Source organism: Gavialis gangeticus, unplaced genomic scaffold (assembly GCF_001723915.1).
Source record: "Gavialis gangeticus isolate Ggan-Ray unplaced genomic scaffold, GavGan_comp1, whole genome shotgun sequence".
NCBI classification, from domain to species: Eukaryota; Metazoa; Chordata; order Crocodylia; family Gavialidae; genus Gavialis; species Gavialis gangeticus.
In genome coordinates this window covers 58,226,785-58,248,446 of record NW_017728994.1, presented here as the reverse complement: position 1 = coordinate 58,248,446, position 21,662 = coordinate 58,226,785, and the positions used below count along the sequence as shown (strand labels likewise).

Here is a 21,662-nt window from a genome sequence, read left to right as displayed (position 1 = left end):
CTGTTCAATTTCTTCATCAGCGATCTGGATGATGGGGTGGAAAGTAACCTGTTTAAATTTGCTGATGACACCAAAATTTGGGGGGAGGTGAGCACGCTAGCAGGGAGTGAGAGATTGCAGAGGGATCTGGATAGGTTACAGGGGTGGGCTAACAGGAACAGGATGCGTTTCAATACGGACAAGTGCAGGGTGCTGCACTTGGGCAGTAGGAACCAGCAGCACACTTACACAATGGGGAACTCCCTACTCGAGAGCACGGAGGCAGAAAGAGATCTTGGAGTCATTATTGACTCCAAGATGAACATGGGCCGACAATGCGAGGTCATGGTTGGCAGGGCTAACCGGACCTTGTCGTGCATCCACAGGTGCATCTCGAGTAGAGCCAAGGAGGTGATCCTCCCCCTCTACGCGACGCTGGTCAGGCCACAGCTGGAGTATTGTGTCCAGTTCTGTGCGCCCCATTTCAAGAGGGATGTGGACAACATGGAGAGGGTCCAGAGGAGGGCCACCCGCATGATCCGGGGACAACAGGGCAGACCCTACAGTGAGAGACTGCGGGACCTGAACCTATTCAGCCTCCACAAGAGAAGGCTGAGGGGGGACCTGGTGACCGTCTATAGACTCACTAGGGGGGACCAGAAGGGTTTGGGGGAGACGCTGTTTCCCCTAGCGCCCGCTGGCATAACAAGGAGTAATGGGCACAAGTTGATGGAGAGGAGGTATAGATTGGACATCCGCAAAAACTACTTCACAGTTAGGGCGGCTAGGAGCTGGAACCAACTTCCAAGGGAAGTGGTGCTGGCCCCTACCCTGGGGGTCTTTAAGAAGAGGCTGGATGCCTCCCTGGCTGGACTCATTTGAGTCCCGTTTTTGTTTTGGGGTTTTGTTGTTCTCCCACCCTGGCGGGGGGTCGGGCTAGAAGATCTACTAGGTCCCTTCCGACCCTAAATCTATGAAACTATGAGACTATGAAACCAGCCTCTCCACCCGTCCCGCCCCAGCTAGAACAAATGTAGGGGTCTGCACGGCAGCGGCCTCTGCTCTCATCCCTTCCCCCCACCCCACCTGCTGCTGATAAATAGCAAGGGTCAGGCTGGGGAGAGAAGCTATGCTGGGCTACGCAATGGGGGAAGGGGAAGTCCTGCCATGCACCCCTCCAATGTGTTGGTTTGAGAAGGCTGGTGCCAGGGCAGAGGCCTCTGTTTCCCCACTCACGCTTAGGGATGAGGAGAAAAGTCAGACTGGGTCAGGTGGGGGGAAGGGGGGAGGGGGTACCAGGAGATCTGGTATAGAAGTTCGGTAGACAGGTCTTAACTAAAATGATTCCATCTGAAACTATATCCATCCAGGTCTATCTTAGACCAGGTTCCACCCTTCTAAAACTGGTCTATGTTGACTGAACTTATGTTCTGTTCAAGGTTTTGACCAGTTTTCAATCACTTATACCGGTTTATGTGCAATGTCTGTACCTAGCCCATGTATAAAGAGGTCTACCTTATCAGAAATGTAACCGGCTATGTCTGTCCAGCGCTCCGCACCTAGGCTTTTCTGGTAGCCCTAGGCCAACCGCAGGCTTGCGGGCCGACAGTTTATCCTGGCACCAGTTACCTGACCTACTGGAGTTTCTCTCCTGCCACATCTTTGATGGAAACCTTTCTTTCCGGGACTGACGTTATGCCTGGCTCAGTGGTGTTGGCTACAATCTCTTGGTAACACGAGGATTTGGGGGCTGTGCCTCCCCTACACCCCACCTAGCACCAGCCTGTTATTGCATCAATGTTTCTCAGACTCGGCTTTGATGTCGGTCACCGTCCTCAATACTCTTCCTGGGACTCATGGTCATTCCTCCATGCCTTCTTCCCAGGAGGGCTCCCACGTCCCCCCACCTGATGTCCGGGAGAACTCCCTTGTTTCGCTGGGTGGAGGTAGCTCCCCACAAGGGGGATGCCACCCCCGATCGTCTTCAGCTTCCTCCCAGCCAGTCCCACAGCCTGCTTTAGGCTGCCGAGGACTTCCTTCCAGTCCCGTCAGCTTCTATTTGGATCTTGCTGCCCCAGGCACTGGCATGTGCATACAAAGCGCTTCCAAGCCAGTGCCAGCTTTTCTTCTTTGGCTCGCCCCCAGGCCCCAGCTGATAGCAGCAAGGGATGCCATCAGATCCCCGGTAAGTTTTACTGTACGGTGGCTTCACCGCCACTGTTCCCCTCTCTTGCTCCCAGGAGCAATGGGATTGCTAGCACAGCTTTCCCACCCCTGCTACCCTCTTCCCACAGCCCTGTGTGCTGCAGGGGTGCTGGCCTTGCTGGGGGAGCGGTGATGCTGCCACCGCCACCATGTTTCCACAGCTCAGCATCTGGCAGGGCTGCTGGCATCTTTGAGGGTGAGGGGCTCTTTCAGCTGCCACTGGGTTCCTGCAGCTTGGCGTTTCCCCTGTCCCTGCCACAAGAAGTCATAAACTCAGGGAAAAGACCGACAGTGTGACAGAGTGTAGATTCAGGAGGTTTTCAGACTGCAAAGGACCACAATTATCATCTAATTTGACTTACTTCAATAAAACAGGTCCACAGAACCTCATCTGACAGTTTCTGCATGTCCATAGTGTGATTATTAACTAGAGTTATGGTTTTCAACCTTTTTTAGACTCAAAGCACCCCCTGGTAGATTTGTGGTGCACCATGGAAAATTCTAGCTCTTTTGGTTTTTTACTACAAAAGAATAATAGAGCAATTCTTCTGGTGCTAAGAACTCAAAAAGACCGCAACAGGTCAGAATGGTTTGTCACTTTGGATTCTTGTATGAAATCCTTGGTTTTATCATGTGAATCAAAATTGCATACATAACACTACTAACATTACATGGCACCACACAGCACCACTACAAGGATCTCAAGGCACCCAGGATGCTGTGGCACTCTGCCTGAGACTCACTGAACTAGAGGAACCCAAGAAAAAAAACAGGGTAAAATACAAAAGGAGAACTTTTTTTAGCATTTAAACATCTCTAGAAAGCACAGCAAAAAATAATGAAAACTATTACACAGGAAAAGCAATCAACCTTGGACAGTTATAGGGCAACTCAGGCTGATTAAATTACCAAAATATGAAATACAGAGATTTTATATCTCTTTAAGTGCTTATTTCACTGAAACCTTAACTTTGGAGTCACTACTTAGGCTTCCATGATTTTGTCTATGGCTAAATTTAAATACAAATACACACAATCAAAAAGCTCCAATACAACCAATACATATTTTATAAATGTTTTCTAAAATGCTTCATTTGATCCCATAACATTTTATTTAGCTATTTTATTATCATTTTGTTTTAAAAATTCATTAGCCGAATTCCTTATGAACTCAGAAATCTTTCTCCTATAGTAATAATTAGATTTAATATTTTAATAACTATAGAACGCGCAATAGGACACATTATCTAGGCACTCGCCCCACTCTACTGCCTTACTTTATTATGATTCAGTACAAGGGCCTGTAATATTTCTTCACTGCTGTAAACAGGTTGCTCATTTCTTTGATGTCACTCATTTCACAGTACGCCATACCGACTGCATCTGAAAGGAAGGCAGACTGGCAGACAGCTTGAGAAAGCAGCTTGTCATTTGCCATAACATACAATGACATTATTGCCTAAAGCAAAGCCTTACTATTTCTTTCTTTCCTTTTTTTTTATTTAACTAACCTTCACCCCACTCCATGCTTACATTTCCAAAAATGAACTCTCAAACCTCACATTTGGTATAGGTTCACGTTCTCCACCATAAGAGGACAGAACTGGTTTTTTCATGAACGTAAATGAGAAGAGCGTAATTTCAAGTCTATTTGTCACAGATGAACACCCACTCTAGCACAGCTAGTGTTTACCTTAAAGTGAAACCAGGATGAACTGAAGTTACGTAAAAAGGAAGTTATTAGAGTGAAGGATTCTGAGACAAACACCCCTGAGCTCCAGAGTTGTTTTTAGCTTAAGAATATTAACAGGACTTAAAGAAGTGCAATACAAAATGCAGGGAATCAAAATGTAGGCACGATATAGAACATCTGTATTAGTCAGGATGAGACTGTACCTTTACAATGCAACTTGAGAAGGTTAGTACAAAGCTCTCCCACCCTACGGGGTCTCTCCCAGGAGGCCCTTCTACTTAACAAAACACAGTATCACGTGGAATTCTTAAGAAGACTGACTGCAGTGGAACCCTTAAAAGATCATGGGGACTCCATGCAATTTTCACATAAACTGGTATAAATGATGAGAAAACAATCTAAACCTTTAACAGAACAGAAGTTCAGCGCACATACACTGATTTAAAAACAGCAGAATCCAGTTCAAGATAGACCTGGATAGATGTAATATCAGATTGAATCACTTTAGGTTAGACCAGTCTATCAAACATCTCTTTCACATCCCATCATGACATAAGTTAGGCATCCCAGAATGGGTTAGCCCCTGCTAACCCATCTTGCAAGGCAGATTCACCCCCACTCCAGCTCCTCTGCTTGAAATGAACCAGGTGGCCCCACCCCAGGCTGTCAGAGAGCTGAGGCAGCAAAGCCTCTGCACCCCAGCCTGGCTGGCAATGGCAGAAGGGGGTAAGGAAGGGGGCAGGGGGAATGGACCCCTGCCTTAGCCACCCACGGCCAGGATCTGCACAGTGCAAGTGAAAAGCTCTCAAGGTGGGGGCTTTCTATCAGGTAGTGCGCCAGGCAGTGAATACCCGAGACCCACCCCCTCATCAGCCCCCAGCTTCTCAGCCATGGGGGGCAGGGAAGAAATTAACCCCTCCACCACGCCCCTCTTCCCCCACAGCAGGTGGGAGCTTTCCCCTGCAAAGCCCGGCACCACTGGGTAGCAAATGCCCCAGCCCTGCTCCCTTGCCAGCCCCCCTCCTCATTTCTTTCCCTATGAATATTATGATTTGAGGGAGAAATTGAATACAATGCCACTTGGGACCATCACTCACCAAAGATGAGATGCAGGACATGGCCAGGCAAAACAAAAATCGCTTGGTTGAAATGGGAGAAGAGAGGCAAGGAGTCTTGCGACATATCAGCAGCTCTATGGTATCGTTACATATGTCTGCCTTTCTACCAGGATTAGTGGAAGCAAAACTGTTTCATTCCGTTTCTTTCAGGGGCAAACAGCCTGTATTTAGCTTTTTACTATAACAAAACAATCAACTTACACAGAAAGCAGCAAAAAGGGGGGATAGGAAACATTACAAGTCATGAGTTGAGACATAAGGGATTAAATGACCCTCTGCCAGCCCTGAAGGACTAAACAATAGTGAGGAACCTGAATTTGACAGTTTAGCCTTGGCAATCCCCCTGTCCCTGCAAGCTATCAAGTAGCTGCCTTAACTGGAATTTTTATTCTAATAATTTCATGGGATATGGTAGTTCTTTATAAAGATGCCATGGCAGGTATATTACACATTAAGCTATACAACATAAATGGAAATCTTAAATACATTTTTAAAAAAGAAAAATCCTCAGCTTGCAGTTTTTATTACTCATTTGCTTACTCCTGTAGAATTAAAATACACTATCTGCTTCTGAGTGAGGTGAAAACTCTTTAATGCATTGCTAAGTAAAAATCAATCTTGCTCAGCCCATAAATGTAAAATCCATTTTGCTGAGATAACTTGATTTTAATGTTACCGGTAAATATTCTAATTTTGATCTGTGGGAACTTTATATTTTCTGATAATCCAACTATGGCACATATGATTTAAGCTGGTTAGTTTCAGCTTTGCCTTTTTATGGTGATCAGCAATCCACATCATAGATGTGGCCAATGCAAAATTCAGCATTTATTATTTTTTTAAAAGACTCAAAAATAAATAGATTCAAACACGCATTAAGGGAAGAGAGTCATGATGAAAGCTATTGTTGAAGAGCAGTCAGACACTAAAGAGACAGTGTTCTTCTACTAAGCAATTCAACTGTTGGAGGTATAGATAATGAGGGGATCCATTTGCCAACTGGAATTCAACTTAATTCATATATTCTGAAACAAATATGAGGAAATGTATGCATCACTCATACTGTCCTGTCACTTGAGACAGACATGTTTGGATGGAGAGTATTACAACATGCTGCCCCACGTGATTATCCATGCTACTGAGCTGTTTTGAAATCCCTTCTGTGCTCCCCAATGCAACTTCCACTGGCGCACCTGCAGTTGCAGGAGGGTTTCCAAGGCCAAATTTTGACACTCAATCCCTTAGAATTGGCTATTTCTTCATGGCTGACAGTGGTGTCATTTAATCCCTTTTCTCTCAATTGATAATTAACCAGCTCCTTTCCTAATGCCGATCTTACTTTGACCATGGGTTTTCTGGCTAGTGTCATACTCTACTGATTTGTTAAGGGTTGTACTTGATATAAGAAACTATGATAGTCTCAAGGGGTGGCACTAGCCTCCCTATCATTTCTTGCCAAAGATAAAAACTATTCTTAAATTTTATAACTATCTGTAATCCTAAATATCAACAGTGCTTAGCATGACGTTGAAAATTCTATAGGCCATGGGGTAATGAAACGTGTAAGAAGACTGTAAGAAGCACCATTTTAGCCAGGAATGGACACATCTCTCCATCTGGTGGATTACCTCAGAATACATAAGAGATGGCACACTAGACTTGAGTAGGCAAGAGAGTCAATTGAATACTCAAATATTGTCATTTGGCTAGTCCAGGGGTTGTCAACCAGGGGTATGTGTACCCCCAGAGGTACTTAAGAAGGCCCTGGGGGTACATGCACCATCCCACACTGCCGCGCAGGTGCTGCCCACCCAGACAGATGTGGGGGGTGGGGGAAACTTGCATGTAGTGGCTGCTGCCGCTCCACGTTGGCCACGTGCCAGCCCCCCCCCCCGCTCTGCATCTGGCCACTGGGGGTACACAGTTCCAGAAAGTTTGAAAACCCCTGAACTAATCAATTGACTGCATGTTTTTGGACCAAAGATTATAGCAATTTTACAAAAAAACCCATTTTTTTGTAGCATTCTTGACAGAAATATGGTTTGTTATTGTTTTTTGACACATTTCCTAACAACAAATTTGTGCTTTTTCTATGTATTATTTGGACCTATTGCCAAATTTTTACATTTTTGACCAATATTTGACCAGTCAAGTGACCAAACTTTATTTGACCAGTTAAATACCCAACCTACAGTACACAAAGGGGTTGTGAGCTTAGAGAAACAGGTTGATTAGCCAATGGTAGGCACACCTACACAAGATGCTACAGTGCCATAGCATTCATTGGCAAAAACCATGACACCACCACCATGTCACTATAGCAAGGTGCTCCTTCATTATAGCGCTTTGCTACAGCGATGTAGTGGCCCAAAATAACCACGCGCTTCTGGCACGGAGCAGTGCAGGCTGTTACTGTGCCATCTTTTAATACTTCCAAAAGGAACTACTAAATGATGGCACTGTAACAAGGGAGCCACACGGCTACATGTACATGCACTCTCCTTGTATTATTTTTTATGGGTATCTGGGTTTTTCTAGAAAGGAAAGCTGTGACAGTGTGAACAGTATACCAATGCCTGTTGTGGGAACATGCATCAACCTCTTGAATGATCTGTGGTCTGTGATTCAGGACAGAAGAAAATATTTATATTATATTTCCTGCCAGCACTCCTATGCCTCAGATCCTTCTTATACTATTAAGGTTTCAAAGCAATACTTGAGTAATGTTATAAATTCTTAGTTTATGAACAATTAACATCAATTTGCAAAGCACAATAGAATGGAATTCATGTTAGGAATAACTGTTTGCTAACACTCTTGGACAAACATTTTAAAATGCTCTATGGCACAATACATGAATTAAAAACACAATTAGGACATCAACTTTAAAAGACTGGCTTTAAATAAGTTATAAAACGACACTTGGCACATACTAAATATAATACTTTATGTTCAAAGCACTGTGAAATGTCATTCCTCAGACCATTCTCAGAGCTGTAAAATCTTACCTCCATTAGATAAATGTGAAAGCCAGGATAGAGAGCCAAAACCTGTATTCTTTTCAAACCCCAAGTTTGCACAGATTTAGTGCGAGTTTTTGGTGTTCAGTAATGAGTAATTAGTCTTAGACAGATTGAAAGATTTACCATAAGACACACTGATTCAGTATCAGCAGAACTAGAACCTAGTTTTTTGGCTTTTAATTTCAGGCTTATTCCAGTAGATCATTGAACAAGCGGAAACAAGGAAAATTTAACACATTCAATTTTTATATACAATAACCAATGTTATTTAGAAAAATTAGATTATAATTTTAGAAACCTAAAATACTGGATAACTCATTATGAAATACCTAAAATGTTAATACCGATGCAGTTTCATAATACATTCACATACAATGTACAACCATAGCTATGAAATTGACTTCGTAGCTTACATTGCAGAACGATATAGGTCCAGAAACTATTACCCTTTCTGTGTCTAAAGGACAACTTTCCGGCTATTTTTGGCACTTACAGAGTTTGTGATTTTAGACACACAACTATCTATGTGGTACAGGCACTAAGGCACTTGGTTGAAAGCTTAGAGGTCATAAACTTGAGACCGCAGCAGAACAAATCTGCAAATTCTGCTAAATACCTTGTCACAGGACACGTCTACATGTTCATTAATGCACCGTAACTCTGGTGCATTAAGTTTAGTACCTGTAATAACAGGTACTAACTTAATGTGCTGTAGTCAGCACTACTGTGCAGTAGCACTGGTGCATGCTTTTTTTTAATGCTAATGCACAGTAGACTAATTCTACTGCACATTACTGCATTAGTATGGTTTAAGCCTGCCATGCTAATGCACAGTAGAATTAGTCTCCCATACTTTTAGCGTCTCATGTAAACACACCCACAAGGATACAAAATGGAAAGAAAAGGTAAGTTCCCTGATAACTAAGCTATTGGTGTTAAAATATGTGAATGCTCCTCCTGTTTCTTTCCAAGTTTTACATTCAGGTATGTGCATACCTGCTTGGTCAGTGCCTACCACACATGCTCTGTAGCTGTGTAGACCTGTATGCATCTATATTACATGGAGAACAGACTCACAAACTGTTCATAAATGCCCAAAATTCTACTTACATAGCTGGCAAGCTGCCATTTAGGTGAAGAAAGTGTGATAGAATCCCCCCATTTGTCTTTTTTGGTCATTAACAATTTTTATTTGGTCAGGACAATTTAGAAACAGGTTCCATATAACTTTGAAGTACATAGCATTTATACTGAAGAGATTAAAATAAACAAATCACATTTGTATTTTGCAAAATTTTTTAAGATATTACTGCTCCTAAGTAGGTAAACTCTTTCCTGGTTTGGGAGAAGGTTAAATGGAATAAGCTAAAAACAATTAATCATCCAATGCAGATGGTGTGGTTTCTGTAAAAAAGGATTGGTACTGATGCACTATCATCCTTACATATCTGATTGCATTTCAGCTCTCTCAGACAAGTCACTGGTGAACCAGCAGGCACAATAAAATGTTATGATATTAAAGGATGAAGTACTATGACCATCACAGACTACACAGTTGCAGTTTCTGCAAAATCTTGTGTACTCCTTTAAAATAATTAATACTACAACCAGGCTTTCCAACAGTACATACACACTGCATAAGATAGATAAAGTATGCATTTCAGGATCTGGCCTTAACCTCTGTTTTCAAATGTATAATTTTAAATAACATTGTGCCCGTCTCAATTTGATTATCCACTCCCGCGCTGCTTTGGCGCATGCGCCTAGTCTTGGATGCAATGGGACTTCATGAGATCCCTAGGGAGGCCCTCGGTCACTTCGGGGAGAACCCCAAAACTTGTCTGCCATGACTTCAGATGGACCTTCAGTGGTGGGGGCTCCTGTTGAGGGTACCTTAGGAATTGTTGGGTCCCCCGGTGGATGAACGTGGGGCTCCACCTCCCCATACACCCCATCCATAAGCCAGCCCTCAAGATGAGCCTCAAGATCTTAATGCGGCTTGCCCTCCAGTGATGTCAATTCCAGATCTTCGTGCTCCCTACACTTTCGTTGGTCCGACCTCTGTTTTGTTTTGACCCAGGGTCCTCTGGATGTTCTGCCCTTGGAGATATGCTCCAGTAGTCTGGTGGTTCTGGTCAGAGCTATATGCTACAGTCCTTCTCTACCAAAATTACCTTACTATAACCTTAAGGACTCTCTACAACAAAATAATTGAGAGCCTGCACTAAATAAGAAAGGAAAAGGCCAATGGAAGAAGAAAAAAAAAGGAACTACTTTGGTCAGCCATAAACACAGGCAAGTAAATAAAAAAAAAAACTGAAAAAGGAGAGGGGTGTCGGGCTGAGCAGCCCACCTTCGCCCAAACTCTAGTCTGAACCTAGCACGTCTCCCTGGCTCAGATCCATGCTCTTGCCCCAGCTGGGGTCTTCCTCGGCTCCTCTCTGAGCCACCTTGCGTCCTGTACTCCCATGCCATCTGTTGCCAGTGCGGGATGCTCCCGGAGTCTCCGCTGACACTGACGCCAGCCTGTGCGTTGGATCTTGATTCTGCTGGTGCTGGGTGCACCCGGTGTCAGCGTCGGCATGGGCAATCCTTGCAGCCTCTCCTGCTCCTGGCTTCCCCACTCACTCCTTCTTGGAGCCGGCTTTTGTATCAACTAGGCAGCGTCTCCCGCTGACATCACCTGGCTCTAACTGCATATAAGTGCGGCTAATGAACTACACCCTCTTTTCTTCTTGGCGTGTTTCGTCAGGTCTTCACTGTCCAAAAAGGGGTAAGCTTTTCCCTTTTACAGAGGTTTTCTTTTGGGGTTGGGTTCCCCGTGTTCTGGGTTCCCCGGTGGGCAGGCCTCCTTGCTCCTCCATGCTCCCCCATGTTTGTACCCCCAGGACAAATATATTGACAATATTGTTGCATTGCACAGTTGTCAGACCTCACTGATATGGTTGGCCAGCATGGGTGGAGTTCTGTTCACCAGGTTAAAAAATAGTGTGTTTGTCCATGACAAGAACCAGATGAGTATGCCTAAGAGAATGCTTTAGCTTAAACCAAGGTTAAATGCTACTTAACTATACTTATTCATATTCTATATAGTCCTTGAAAACATGACTTACATACCTTTACCAACATTATTTATGATTCTTGTTACATCCTATACATCCATCAGTTATTAACTTAGTATCTTAATTTCTTTTTCATTACATTAAGTTGCAGTTTTCTGGATATTTTTTCAGTAGACTATAATGGTCTTGACTATAAATCATTCTAGTGGATCATATTAGTACTTGCTACAGATGCAATTAACTCTGGTTGCTACTCTAAATCAGTTTTAGTGACCACCAGTTTCCATAAGTTGGTGTCAGAAATGGCTTCTATATCTTCAAGTTTAGTGATCCTGTGCAAGTAGCATTCACTTTAAAATTTACTGACATACAGAATGGTGGCTGTGCTAGAGGCTTTTAGTTGCATTGTTATAGGGCAAATCCTGAAAGCTTTCTTAAAAGTATATAGATTTCTCATTCATCTCCTAGATGCTGCTCGCTATATCCTTTTCGCCATGATCTTTCTACTGTCAAAAAACCTGGTGACTTTTCCTTTGGATCATCTATTCTAACTGATAACTTTCTAGCCATGATCTCACAGAGGTTAATATGCTTAGAAATTTTATTCACAGGGCTTGACCTTGTAAGGTCATGCATTTCTCTTAGCCGCTTTGTAATACTGAGGCCTAACGCAGACTGTTACTAACTGTTACTAACACACAGGCTAGGTACAGAAATTACACATAAAACAGTATAAGAAATTGGAAATGTTTTCAAATCTGTAACACAGCAGAAGTTCAGGCCACAAAGTGCTTTCAAAATGACCAAAACTAGTTTAAAGTAATGGGATGGATTTAGTATTAGACTTAATTGATTTGTTTATTGAACTTCTGTCCTTGATCCCCTCCAGATTCAAGTTAACTGACAGTCCCCCAGCATCCCAGCATGCTTTGCAACCCCCCCCATTGCAAGGCACCTCACAGGGAGGGAAGGCTAACCTTATCCCAAGCTGTTTACTCTAGCTTCCAGCTGAGGAGGGAGGTGTGCTCTAGTGTCATCACCATCTGCTGTGAGCCACTGCAGGCATGTGGTTGCATTTTTGGAATCAGAAGTAAATGTCTGTTCACCTGTTTATAGGTTCAATCCACACAGTTTAAGCTAACCTGTGAAGACTAAACAAATTGACAGGCTATAGGGCCGTTGGGGGTTGCTCTTAGCCTTTCTTATGGGATAGAATACTTACATAATTTCTGCCCAAAGTATAGTGAATCATGGAGACTGATTCTACAACCCAGTCATTATGGTCCTCACCTGGGTTGAAGGAGACCCAGATTTAAATCTCTTTTCCAGTGAATAACTATATATCAAAAGGGAAGAGCCATAATAGGAATATACCAGAATAGCCTGGTCTGGGTTGTGGGAGATAGAGACTTAAGTTCAAGGCCCTAGCCTGAAATCAGGGTGAAAGAGGACTTGAAACTGAGTCTACCACATCTGATATGTGCACATTAATTACCTATTTAACAGATAATCTGTGGTGAATAGATCTCTGTTTTTCACCCCCCCCCCCCAAAAGGTCTGAAATACCTTAGTTTCAACCCATTGAAGAACAGGAAACTTCAGATCTCAAATACAATAGCAAAATAAGAAAACTTTTTCCCACCCATTTTTAAGCAGCACTACTGTAATTTCATTGTAGTATACAGTTTTGCTTATTCTTTCAATCTCATGTTATTTCAAGATGTAATTTCCAAATTAATTAGTTGTCCAGTAACATTCAGCCAACATTCAGCCTTTAATTCTTAAAGAAACAGACTTTCTGAATGATGTTTCAGAGTTTTCTATTCCTTTGTAAAAGAGTATCATAGAACCTGATGCAAACATTTGTACATTTGATCTTGTTTTTGATTCCATTATGTGTAGCATTACCCCACTGTAGGACTGGGGACAGACATCCAAAAAGCCTGAGCCTGAATTGAGTCAATCTTTGCAGGTTAGTCTAACTTGGCTAAGCTGAACCAGTTTATAACCACATAGACATCCCTTCTGGAGTGAAGAAATGCAGGCACATGCCTGCAGTGGCTCAAACTAGAAGCTGAGGGTCACTAGAGCAGCCCTCCCTTCCCTTCTACAGTGATGAGCTGAGGGGGCTTAGCCAGGCCCTGACAGGATGCTTTGATTAGGGAAGGGTACTCCCATCGCTGTTCCTGACCAGTGAGGGAGCCAGCATGGAGTTACACAGCATTTATTTATACAGTAGGCAGTTACACAGGGAGTTGTTAGCATTTAGCACCCCATCATAAAACAAAAGCCTCTCTCATTAGTTCAAGCTCTTCTTAAACAACATTTTCCAAGGAAGGAATGGAGGGACATTATCAGCTACCTGTTAATTAGTTCCAAAAAGCCCTAAGCAGACACCATCCTGTCTAGTTTACACAGGCATCTCTCAGCATTAGTTAGCATACCACATGCTGGCTACAGTCCATGATGTCGTGGGGCGAAGGAAGGGCAAAGGGAAGGCAGGCAGATGCTGCTGTGTCTGTCGTCTCTGCCAGAGCTCCAGCCAGGGAGCAGAGGGGAAGGGCCAACTCAGCTTTCTCGAGCAGAGAGCCCCGCACAGGGCTGCAAAGCATTTGGGATGCTGGGGGACTCTGGTTTAAGTTAAACCAGGAAGTGTCCCGGGACAGACACTGCATAAATTGGTCTGACCCAAATCAGTTATGTCTGATACCTACATTCAACCAGGTTTATCTCAAACTGGTTTCAGCCATTTTCAAACTGGTTTATGTGCACTGAATGTCTGTTCTGTTACAGGTTTAAACCAGTTTCTGATCACTTAAACCAGTTTGTGTGTAATGGCTAGGGACAGACTAGGAGACTCATCAAGGAAGAATGTAAGTGCATTCCATCACTTATTCATTTATTCAATTTTTATCTATGAATATTGATAGACAGGGCAGAAACTAGTCTCCTCTATTTGTCCTTTGCCACTCTGGGGGAGAGATTACCTATTCTGTCTTTCCCTGTTCAGAGTTCTCAAAGGTATCTATATTGTGTCATGTCAGGTAGTGCTAGAGAACATCTCCATGAAAACATGCCTCTGGCCACTTGTTCTTAATCCATGCAAGCCAAACAAGATGCCACGTAGCTACTGCTAGATGTGCTTTTGTGAACATGGACCAGACTAAGAGCCTGAAAGTGATGCCAGGTGCCTCCTAACCATGAACCAAAAAGTGAACGCATGACATTTTTCAGCACTCAGTGCATAAGAAGCAGGAACAAATGAGCTGGACTAGCATTAGTCAATGCAGCATTGCTTGTGGACACCTGTGTTTTATCAAGCTAGCTGGCTTCCCCAAAAAGCTGCCAGAGTGTATTTTCAGCACGCACACTTTCCCCATGTGGCACTCTGTATGTGGGGAAGAAAGAAAGATGGGATTCATTTACATTAGCCATCAGGCTGGTAAAAGCTGGTTTTCATTGGACAGTGAGGAGAGATCTCATGGACAGCTCCTTCCCATCCCTTTCTGAGTGAGTTGTATCCCTGCCAGGTAAAGAGGCAAACAATCCCCATGCTCCCTAGAGATGGAAATCAGTTTGAAAATTTGGAGCGAGTCCATCAAAATCAGTACATTTACAACCATTTAAGACAGGTGACCCATTGACTATAGAAACCAATCACGGAAAAAAGTGCCCAACCAAAAAAGAAATTTGTCACTATCGTGAAATAAATCCACAGCAATCGTGTACATCTTTGTAGCCAAATTAAAAAAATGGCTTTGTGAATGTACATTTTTTTGTATTCTATATGGTTATTAAGGACTAACTTTATAGTCCAACCCCAAAGTACTATAAGTAATCTACATATATTAATGCTTGTGAATTTTAATCATACAGATTAGGGGTGTGAGAAATAGGCCATATTCATTTTGGATTCGGCCCAAATTGGACAGTGATTCAATTCGTTGATTAGGATCACAGTCTCGATTCAATTTGGCCGAATCCGAATCTGATGATTCAATGCTGATTCAGAGAATCAGAGATTCAGCTATAGACACAGCTTTAAATGTTTTTTCTACATATCTCAAGGTATCAGGCACGGCTCATGAATGCTGCAATGGTGGAGCGAATGGAGCATCCCACAGGAGTTGGGGGGGGGGGCCTGCATGCTTGGTGGTGAACCCAGAAGTGGACCAGAAGTACTTCCGGTCCACTTCTGGGTGCAGCCACTGAGCCCACAGGGGAACCCCCATGTCCCCCCAGCTCAGCAATCAGCTGTGGGGGGACCCCGGGTGCCCTCCCACACCCAGGAGGCACCAGTCACCAAGCTGGGGGCACAGCCCCTGCACACTCCCCAGCAGACCCAGAAGTAGACCAGAAGTACTTCTAGTACACTTCATGGTCCACTGTCAAGTGCACTGGCCCCCACCCCCCCCCATGCTCCCATGGGGTGCTCCATCTGCCCCAGCATCTTAGCATTCATGAACTGCCTGGTAACTTGAGGTAAGTAGAAAAAACATTTAAAGCTGTGTCTGTGTCCGAATCATTGAACCTCTCTGAAATGATTCAGAGGGTTCTGATTTCATTCGGAGAGATTAAAGGGTCTCCTGATTCGATTTGGATTCAGAGATTCAGCCGCCAAATCAGGACGAATGTCCGCCAAATCGAATCAGTGACCGAATCTTCACAGAGTCCTAGTGCAGATACCTTTTATGAAGGGTTTCCATTTATTCCAGTTTTCAACTAGAGAAGAAACCTTTCTTTTCAGAAAATCGGGCAAAAACCTGAATTCCTGCCACAATCTAAACTCATTGGCCCTTACAAGTTCTTAACAGTGTATCAGTAACTCAAGAAAATATGTATCTTAATATGAGGATTTGTTAATAATTTCATACAAATTGTGTATTTAAAAGTATCCCGCCATACATCTATTTCAGCATAAGCATATCAGTACAGCTGACCAATGATTTCTATTACAGGCTAATAAAATGAATGCACAATGGGCAAAATATCTGGGCTATTCTTTGAACAATAAAGGCAAAGGTTCTAGCACTGTGCGTATGCAAGAGGTCATAACTGTATTTACCTTAAAGCAGAGACATCTGGATGTTCCACTGGTATAAAGGAGGGATGGTGCACAAAATTTAAAAGTTTCCACATAGGGATTTCTTAAGGTTAAAGGACTGGAAAAGGTAAAGCTTTCATGGAACATAAATTTGCATGGAGCCAGTCACAAACTGAAAAAACAGCAATTTACCTGAAGAAGGTGACAAAGAACTGCACAAGATCCATGATGGTGTTGTGCTGTGAGAAGGCAATCTGAAAATAAAAATAAAACTAAATTACAATAGCACTTTCACAGTCAACAGTCCCTTGGGATGTTCTAGAACAGGGGGGATTTTATAGCTCCGTGGATGAGTGCTTTAAAGTGCAATTTCAGCCTGGTATGCACACCTGCACGACACCTACTTACCATAAAGGGAGCTGGGTAAATAACTTCCACCACAGGTGCTGAAAATATCTCTCCCTGTGTCAGACTACAAACAACAGAATGTAGCTGTTCTCTCGTATAAAAATGAATGGCTATAACTGCAAAATAATATTGTTTGACAAGTCTAACGCCTGGAACAAAATGTAAAATATTAATTGATAATCCTAGGAACAAAACTTATGCAAGTAGTGCTTTTTTATTTTAAACTCAGTAATATTTAATTGACTTCATTTCCATTTTAGTTAAGATTTTGAAAACAGATTTTAAAAGCATCACACAGAACATTCTATGCCACTAAACTGAGACTTTTTAAGCATTTTTAGTGATTAAACACACAACATACATTTAAATATAAATGGATATAATCATTTACAAACCAGATAAAACCGGTGCATAGTAGAACAAATGGTTTCAAGACACACATTTACAAACGGAGCTGTAAGTGGGGTTACTTATTTAAAATAACGTGAACAGAACTTGTAGTATTTCATATCTAGCTTTTCTACTGGATTGTTTTTTTACTATATGGAAGTAATTTCCTCTAATGAGTGTCTTTCTTAATAAGTATATATCATACATCCTATAATTTATTTTTAACTAACATTGAGAGTGGTATTTTTATTTTGAGCTGCCTATATCTCCAAGATCCCTCTCTTGCACAATTTTTCATTGCACGTAATTACTGAATTGAGAATATATTCTATTTTCATTATTACTGCATTTTTTTTCTGCTTCTAATTGCCTATGGTGGCTTATCTAATTATACTGCCAGCCTACCCAAGTCATTCTGTTTCTTTTTCATGAGTGGCCTGGTCCTGAATAAGTGGCTGCATCCACACAAGACTTACTGCACAGTCATTTAGTACTTGCATACCTGATTAATCGAGTCTGCTCCGATGTGCTGTAATTACGTGTCGGAGCAGCCACCTTGCATGTGTATAGGAGCCCTTGGTTTTCCATCACTGTTTACTAAGGACTGGCCTGTAATTTTGGCCATGAGCTAGAAGTGGTGGATAAATTCAATCATTCCATAGGGCAAAATCTGAGACGTATCAATGATATGTCTGAGAAACATAGTTAAATATTCATCTTTGCTTTTTCCTTCCTAATGATTACCTGTAATAAGACAAATGACTTTCTTCCAGAGCATTCTGTATTTTGGAGCACAGGGTCTTGACTGTCAAAGATTCTCTACTCTGATTAGTCTATAATCAGCCTTTTTCAAGCATGCGAAAGAGAAGGAGCTAAACTCTGAAGAGGGAATGAATGCTGGAAATACCTCTTGGCCTCAATAACAACAAAAATCATTATAGGGAAATCTTGAAATTCTCAGACAAGTTTCACTGATGTACTCAGATATTGTTGCAATGAATACTTGCAATGTATACTGTAATGTAACAACTGTCATAATGAATACTGTATAAGAACCAAAGCAGATTGCATTATATTGCCTAAATATCCAATGAAGTCAATGCGCGTTTTACTTGAATGACAGTATCATAAAGACTGAAAAAAGATCCAAGGTATATTTGGTCCAAAGTGTCAGACATCCAAGCAGCAATGCCTATTTAAATAATATGTTAAATGAGAAACCAACGGCTTCTTATGATTGAGCTACATTTTAAATCCAGACACTATTCTCTGCAAATAAGATTTAATATTAAAAATTACAACTGGCTTTTCCATAACACTTGTTACAAATATCATGGTTTAGGGGATGAACTAATACAAGAGACAAAACATGAGCAATTTTCAGCAGAGTTCATCTTATGTGACACTATTAAAAAGCTATTTGTTGAAGAAGCCTTTACATTTTGCATTACTGCAATTATTTTCACCCGAAGTGTCAGCTTTCATTGAAAATGTCCCTCATTCCAGAAACAATTATTGTCATGGAAAACTATTACAATCAATAACTGTGGTCCTCCTGATGATAAATGATTGCCCTATAAGGTAAATTTTATATCGAATATTTCCAAGAAGGATCAGTGCCTTACTTTTTTTTCCACACAGTACAGCATATCTGAAGGTAAACAGATTTACAACTATTCAGCAAATTCTGTATGGCTATTAACTATTAAATCTACTATTTTTTTCAGAAAGTACAGATATGATTAGGACATCTGTCAGCCACAGATGAAATCATAAAATGAGCATATATTTAATTATTTTATGCCTCACAACTGTAAAGCTACTAAATTGGAACATATGAGAGATCTACATGGGCAACGGCTATAAAACTATAGAAATTGGTATGTTCTACAATCAGAATTCACCCTTGCAAATTAATAATCTTTTACATAATTTTAAGAATTCCATTTGTTTGTCAATACAAGACCTGGCTGGAGATTACCAAATGATTTGCATAATAGGTGAACTGCACTTTTGTTGGTTTGCATACTGTAACAAACTGTGTCCAAGTGATATTTAAATTCTCCAAATGTCTCCAATAAAACTACAAGCACCAATAATTGTCATATATTACAAGTATTGATCAAAACAATCTAGCATATTTCAATTTTGTCCCTTAGCTCTCCCCAAATAGAAAAGATTATAAACCAGACGTTCTAAACAGTCCCTCCATTATTTTTTAGAAGGATGAGTAAATATTGGACAAATAGAAATTAATATTTGGGCAACTGTTATTGTTCTTGCACAAAAATTAGTAGTCACAAAATGCCATGAGGTAAATTTTCATCTGTACCACTATTTGGTCTCTGTCTGTGAAGACAGTACATTTCACATCCGCAAACTCTCTTACCTTCTGTTAGTACAAATACCTACAAAATTGGAAATGTGCACGTTAATTTCTCCAAATGTAAATATCTGCAACAGTATATCCCATTAATCCCAACATGTTTTCAGATGCAAATTTTTACATTCCTCATTATTAGATTTTTTTATGTACACAAATTGCTGGATATGTGAATATCTGAGTAACTGTTTAGTTGGCTACAAATCTCACTCTGGTGGTGAGTCCATAGAAATAAATCTGCCACAACTATAGGCTAATACAGTTAGAAAGTGCTCCTCTGTTTCTGGAAGACACTAGGAAAACTGGCTAGCTATAATTGTGATATAATTGCGTAGGTTCACTCCCTTATTCTTGTAGTGTGAGACAGGCCCCTGATCCACTTACTGCTACACAGACTTCCACATGGCTGGGCTGGGGGTAAGCCAGCTGGCACCATGTGGCTGGGAGGTGTGCTGCTGGCTGGTTCAGTTCCAAAAGCCTGTGGGTTTAAAAGAAGTCCAGAAGTGGAGCCTAAGGGAAGAGGAGAAGGAGCACTAGCAACAGAGCTGGTAGCTCTCCCTGTGGCTGCAAGTGACCCAGTATAGCCGTGCTGGACCAGCACACCTGGTGGAACAGCTTGGGCTTGAGGCAGCAACTGGGTGTATGGGGAGCACCCAGAGGCAGACTCCACTGCTGCCAGGGAGCTGGTAACTCCCCCTGGGGCCAATACCCCTGGAAATTGTGGGAAAGCCCAGATTGCCTATGCAAACTGGGACACAGCTGCCAATGCCAGCTGCACTGCTGCAGCTGATGGATTGTGTGGTTACAACCCCATCCCAAGGCATGGCACCTGTGATGTCCTTCATAGGTGTACAAAGGTCAGCTGGGCCTGGGAGAGGGTGGCACAGAAGGCATGGCCGAAGTCTCCAAAAGGGAGAAGCTGACACAATACCCTACTAGCCACACCCCCCCCAACTGAGTGTTCACCGAGTCAGAATGCCCTGGCCTGGGACTCGCAGAATCATGAGCAAAATACAGGTGCAGAGGGATGTACTCCTCAATGCTACAGGACCTGGCCGGGCAGAACACGGTCTCAGATGCAGGCCCAGAAAAGGGGCATTCTTGAGTGGAGAGACCATGGGATAAGGGTCCATGGTGAATGACATGAGACCTGCATCAGGGAGACCAACTGGTGGCTTCAGGAATGGTGTCTCGAGGCGGGCTTCAGCCTCCTAGACAATGACCCGCACATCAGGACGAGAGACATGCTCCGGTGGGATGGGCTTCACCTTTCTCCCAAAGCTAAGCATGTGTTCTCTTCTAGGTTGGTGGATCTTCTCCAGCAGGCTTTAAACTAGGCTTGTGAGGGGAAGGGGAAGACAAGGGCAGAGGAAGCCTTGGACCACTAATCTAAGCATCACCCACAAGAACAGCCTAGCCTAGACTGACGATGAGCAGTACAAATACCAGGTAAGCAACAGGGGCCAGGGCAGTACTGAGAGTAGGGGGCCTGTGCACACATCTTCAGGAGGCCTCAAATGCCTCTACACAAATGCTTGTAGTATGGGGAACAAGCAGGAGGAACTTACGCTCCTGCTAGCTGACACCAACCCAGACATAGTGGGGCTCACAGAAACGTGGTGGGACCCAACGCAAGACTGGGCAGTGAATATCAAGGGCTATAGGCTGTACAGGAGGGACAGGACAGGGAGGAAAGGTGAGGGCATGGCGCTCTACATCAAGGAGGAATACACATCCTCAATGAGTAGCACGGGGTCAGAGGACCCAACGCATGACTGGGCGGTGAATACCAAGGGCTGTAGGCTGTACAGGAGGGACAGGACAGGGAGGAAAGGTGGGGGTGTGATGCTCTACTTCAAGGAGAAATACACATCCTCAACGAGTAGCAGGGGGTCAGAGGAGGGGCACACTGAAGTGCTCTGGGTTAGAATACAAGGAAGTTGAGGGGAAAGGGACTTAACAGTGGGGGTCTACTACAGACCACCCAACCAAGGGGAAGAGCTAAACCAGGAATTCTTAAGTCAGCTCATGGAGGTAGTTAGGTCAAAGGACATGGTCATCATAGGAGACCTGAACTTTCCAGACATGCGCTGGCATGAGCAGTCAGCCAAGTCTGACCGCTCACATAGGTTTCATAGTTTCATAGATTTAGGGTTGGAAGGGACCTAGTAGATCTTCTAGCCCGACCCCCCGCCAGGGCGGGAGAACAACAAAACCCCAAAAACAAGAAATGGGACTCAAATGAGTCCAGCCAGGTAGGCATCCAGCCTCTTCTTAAAGACCCCCAGGGTAGGGGCCAGCACCACTTCCCTTGGAAGTTGGTTCCAGCTCCTAGCCGCCCTAACTGTGAAGTAGTT

General features: G+C 42.9%; 1 protein-coding gene across 2 annotated transcripts in view; it reads right to left on the bottom strand.

The window, feature by feature from the left end:
* ATRNL1 (attractin like 1) overlaps positions 1-21,662 on the bottom strand; it is a 1,264,546-nt gene that overhangs the window by 536,829 nt on the left and 706,055 nt on the right. For both annotated transcript variants that reach the window (XM_019502884.1, XM_019502883.1), the window contains exon 25: positions 16,317-16,378. In XM_019502884.1, coding sequence (XP_019358429.1) covers positions 16,317-16,378 — 62 coding nt within the window. The remainder of the gene's footprint in view (positions 1-16,316; positions 16,379-21,662) is intronic.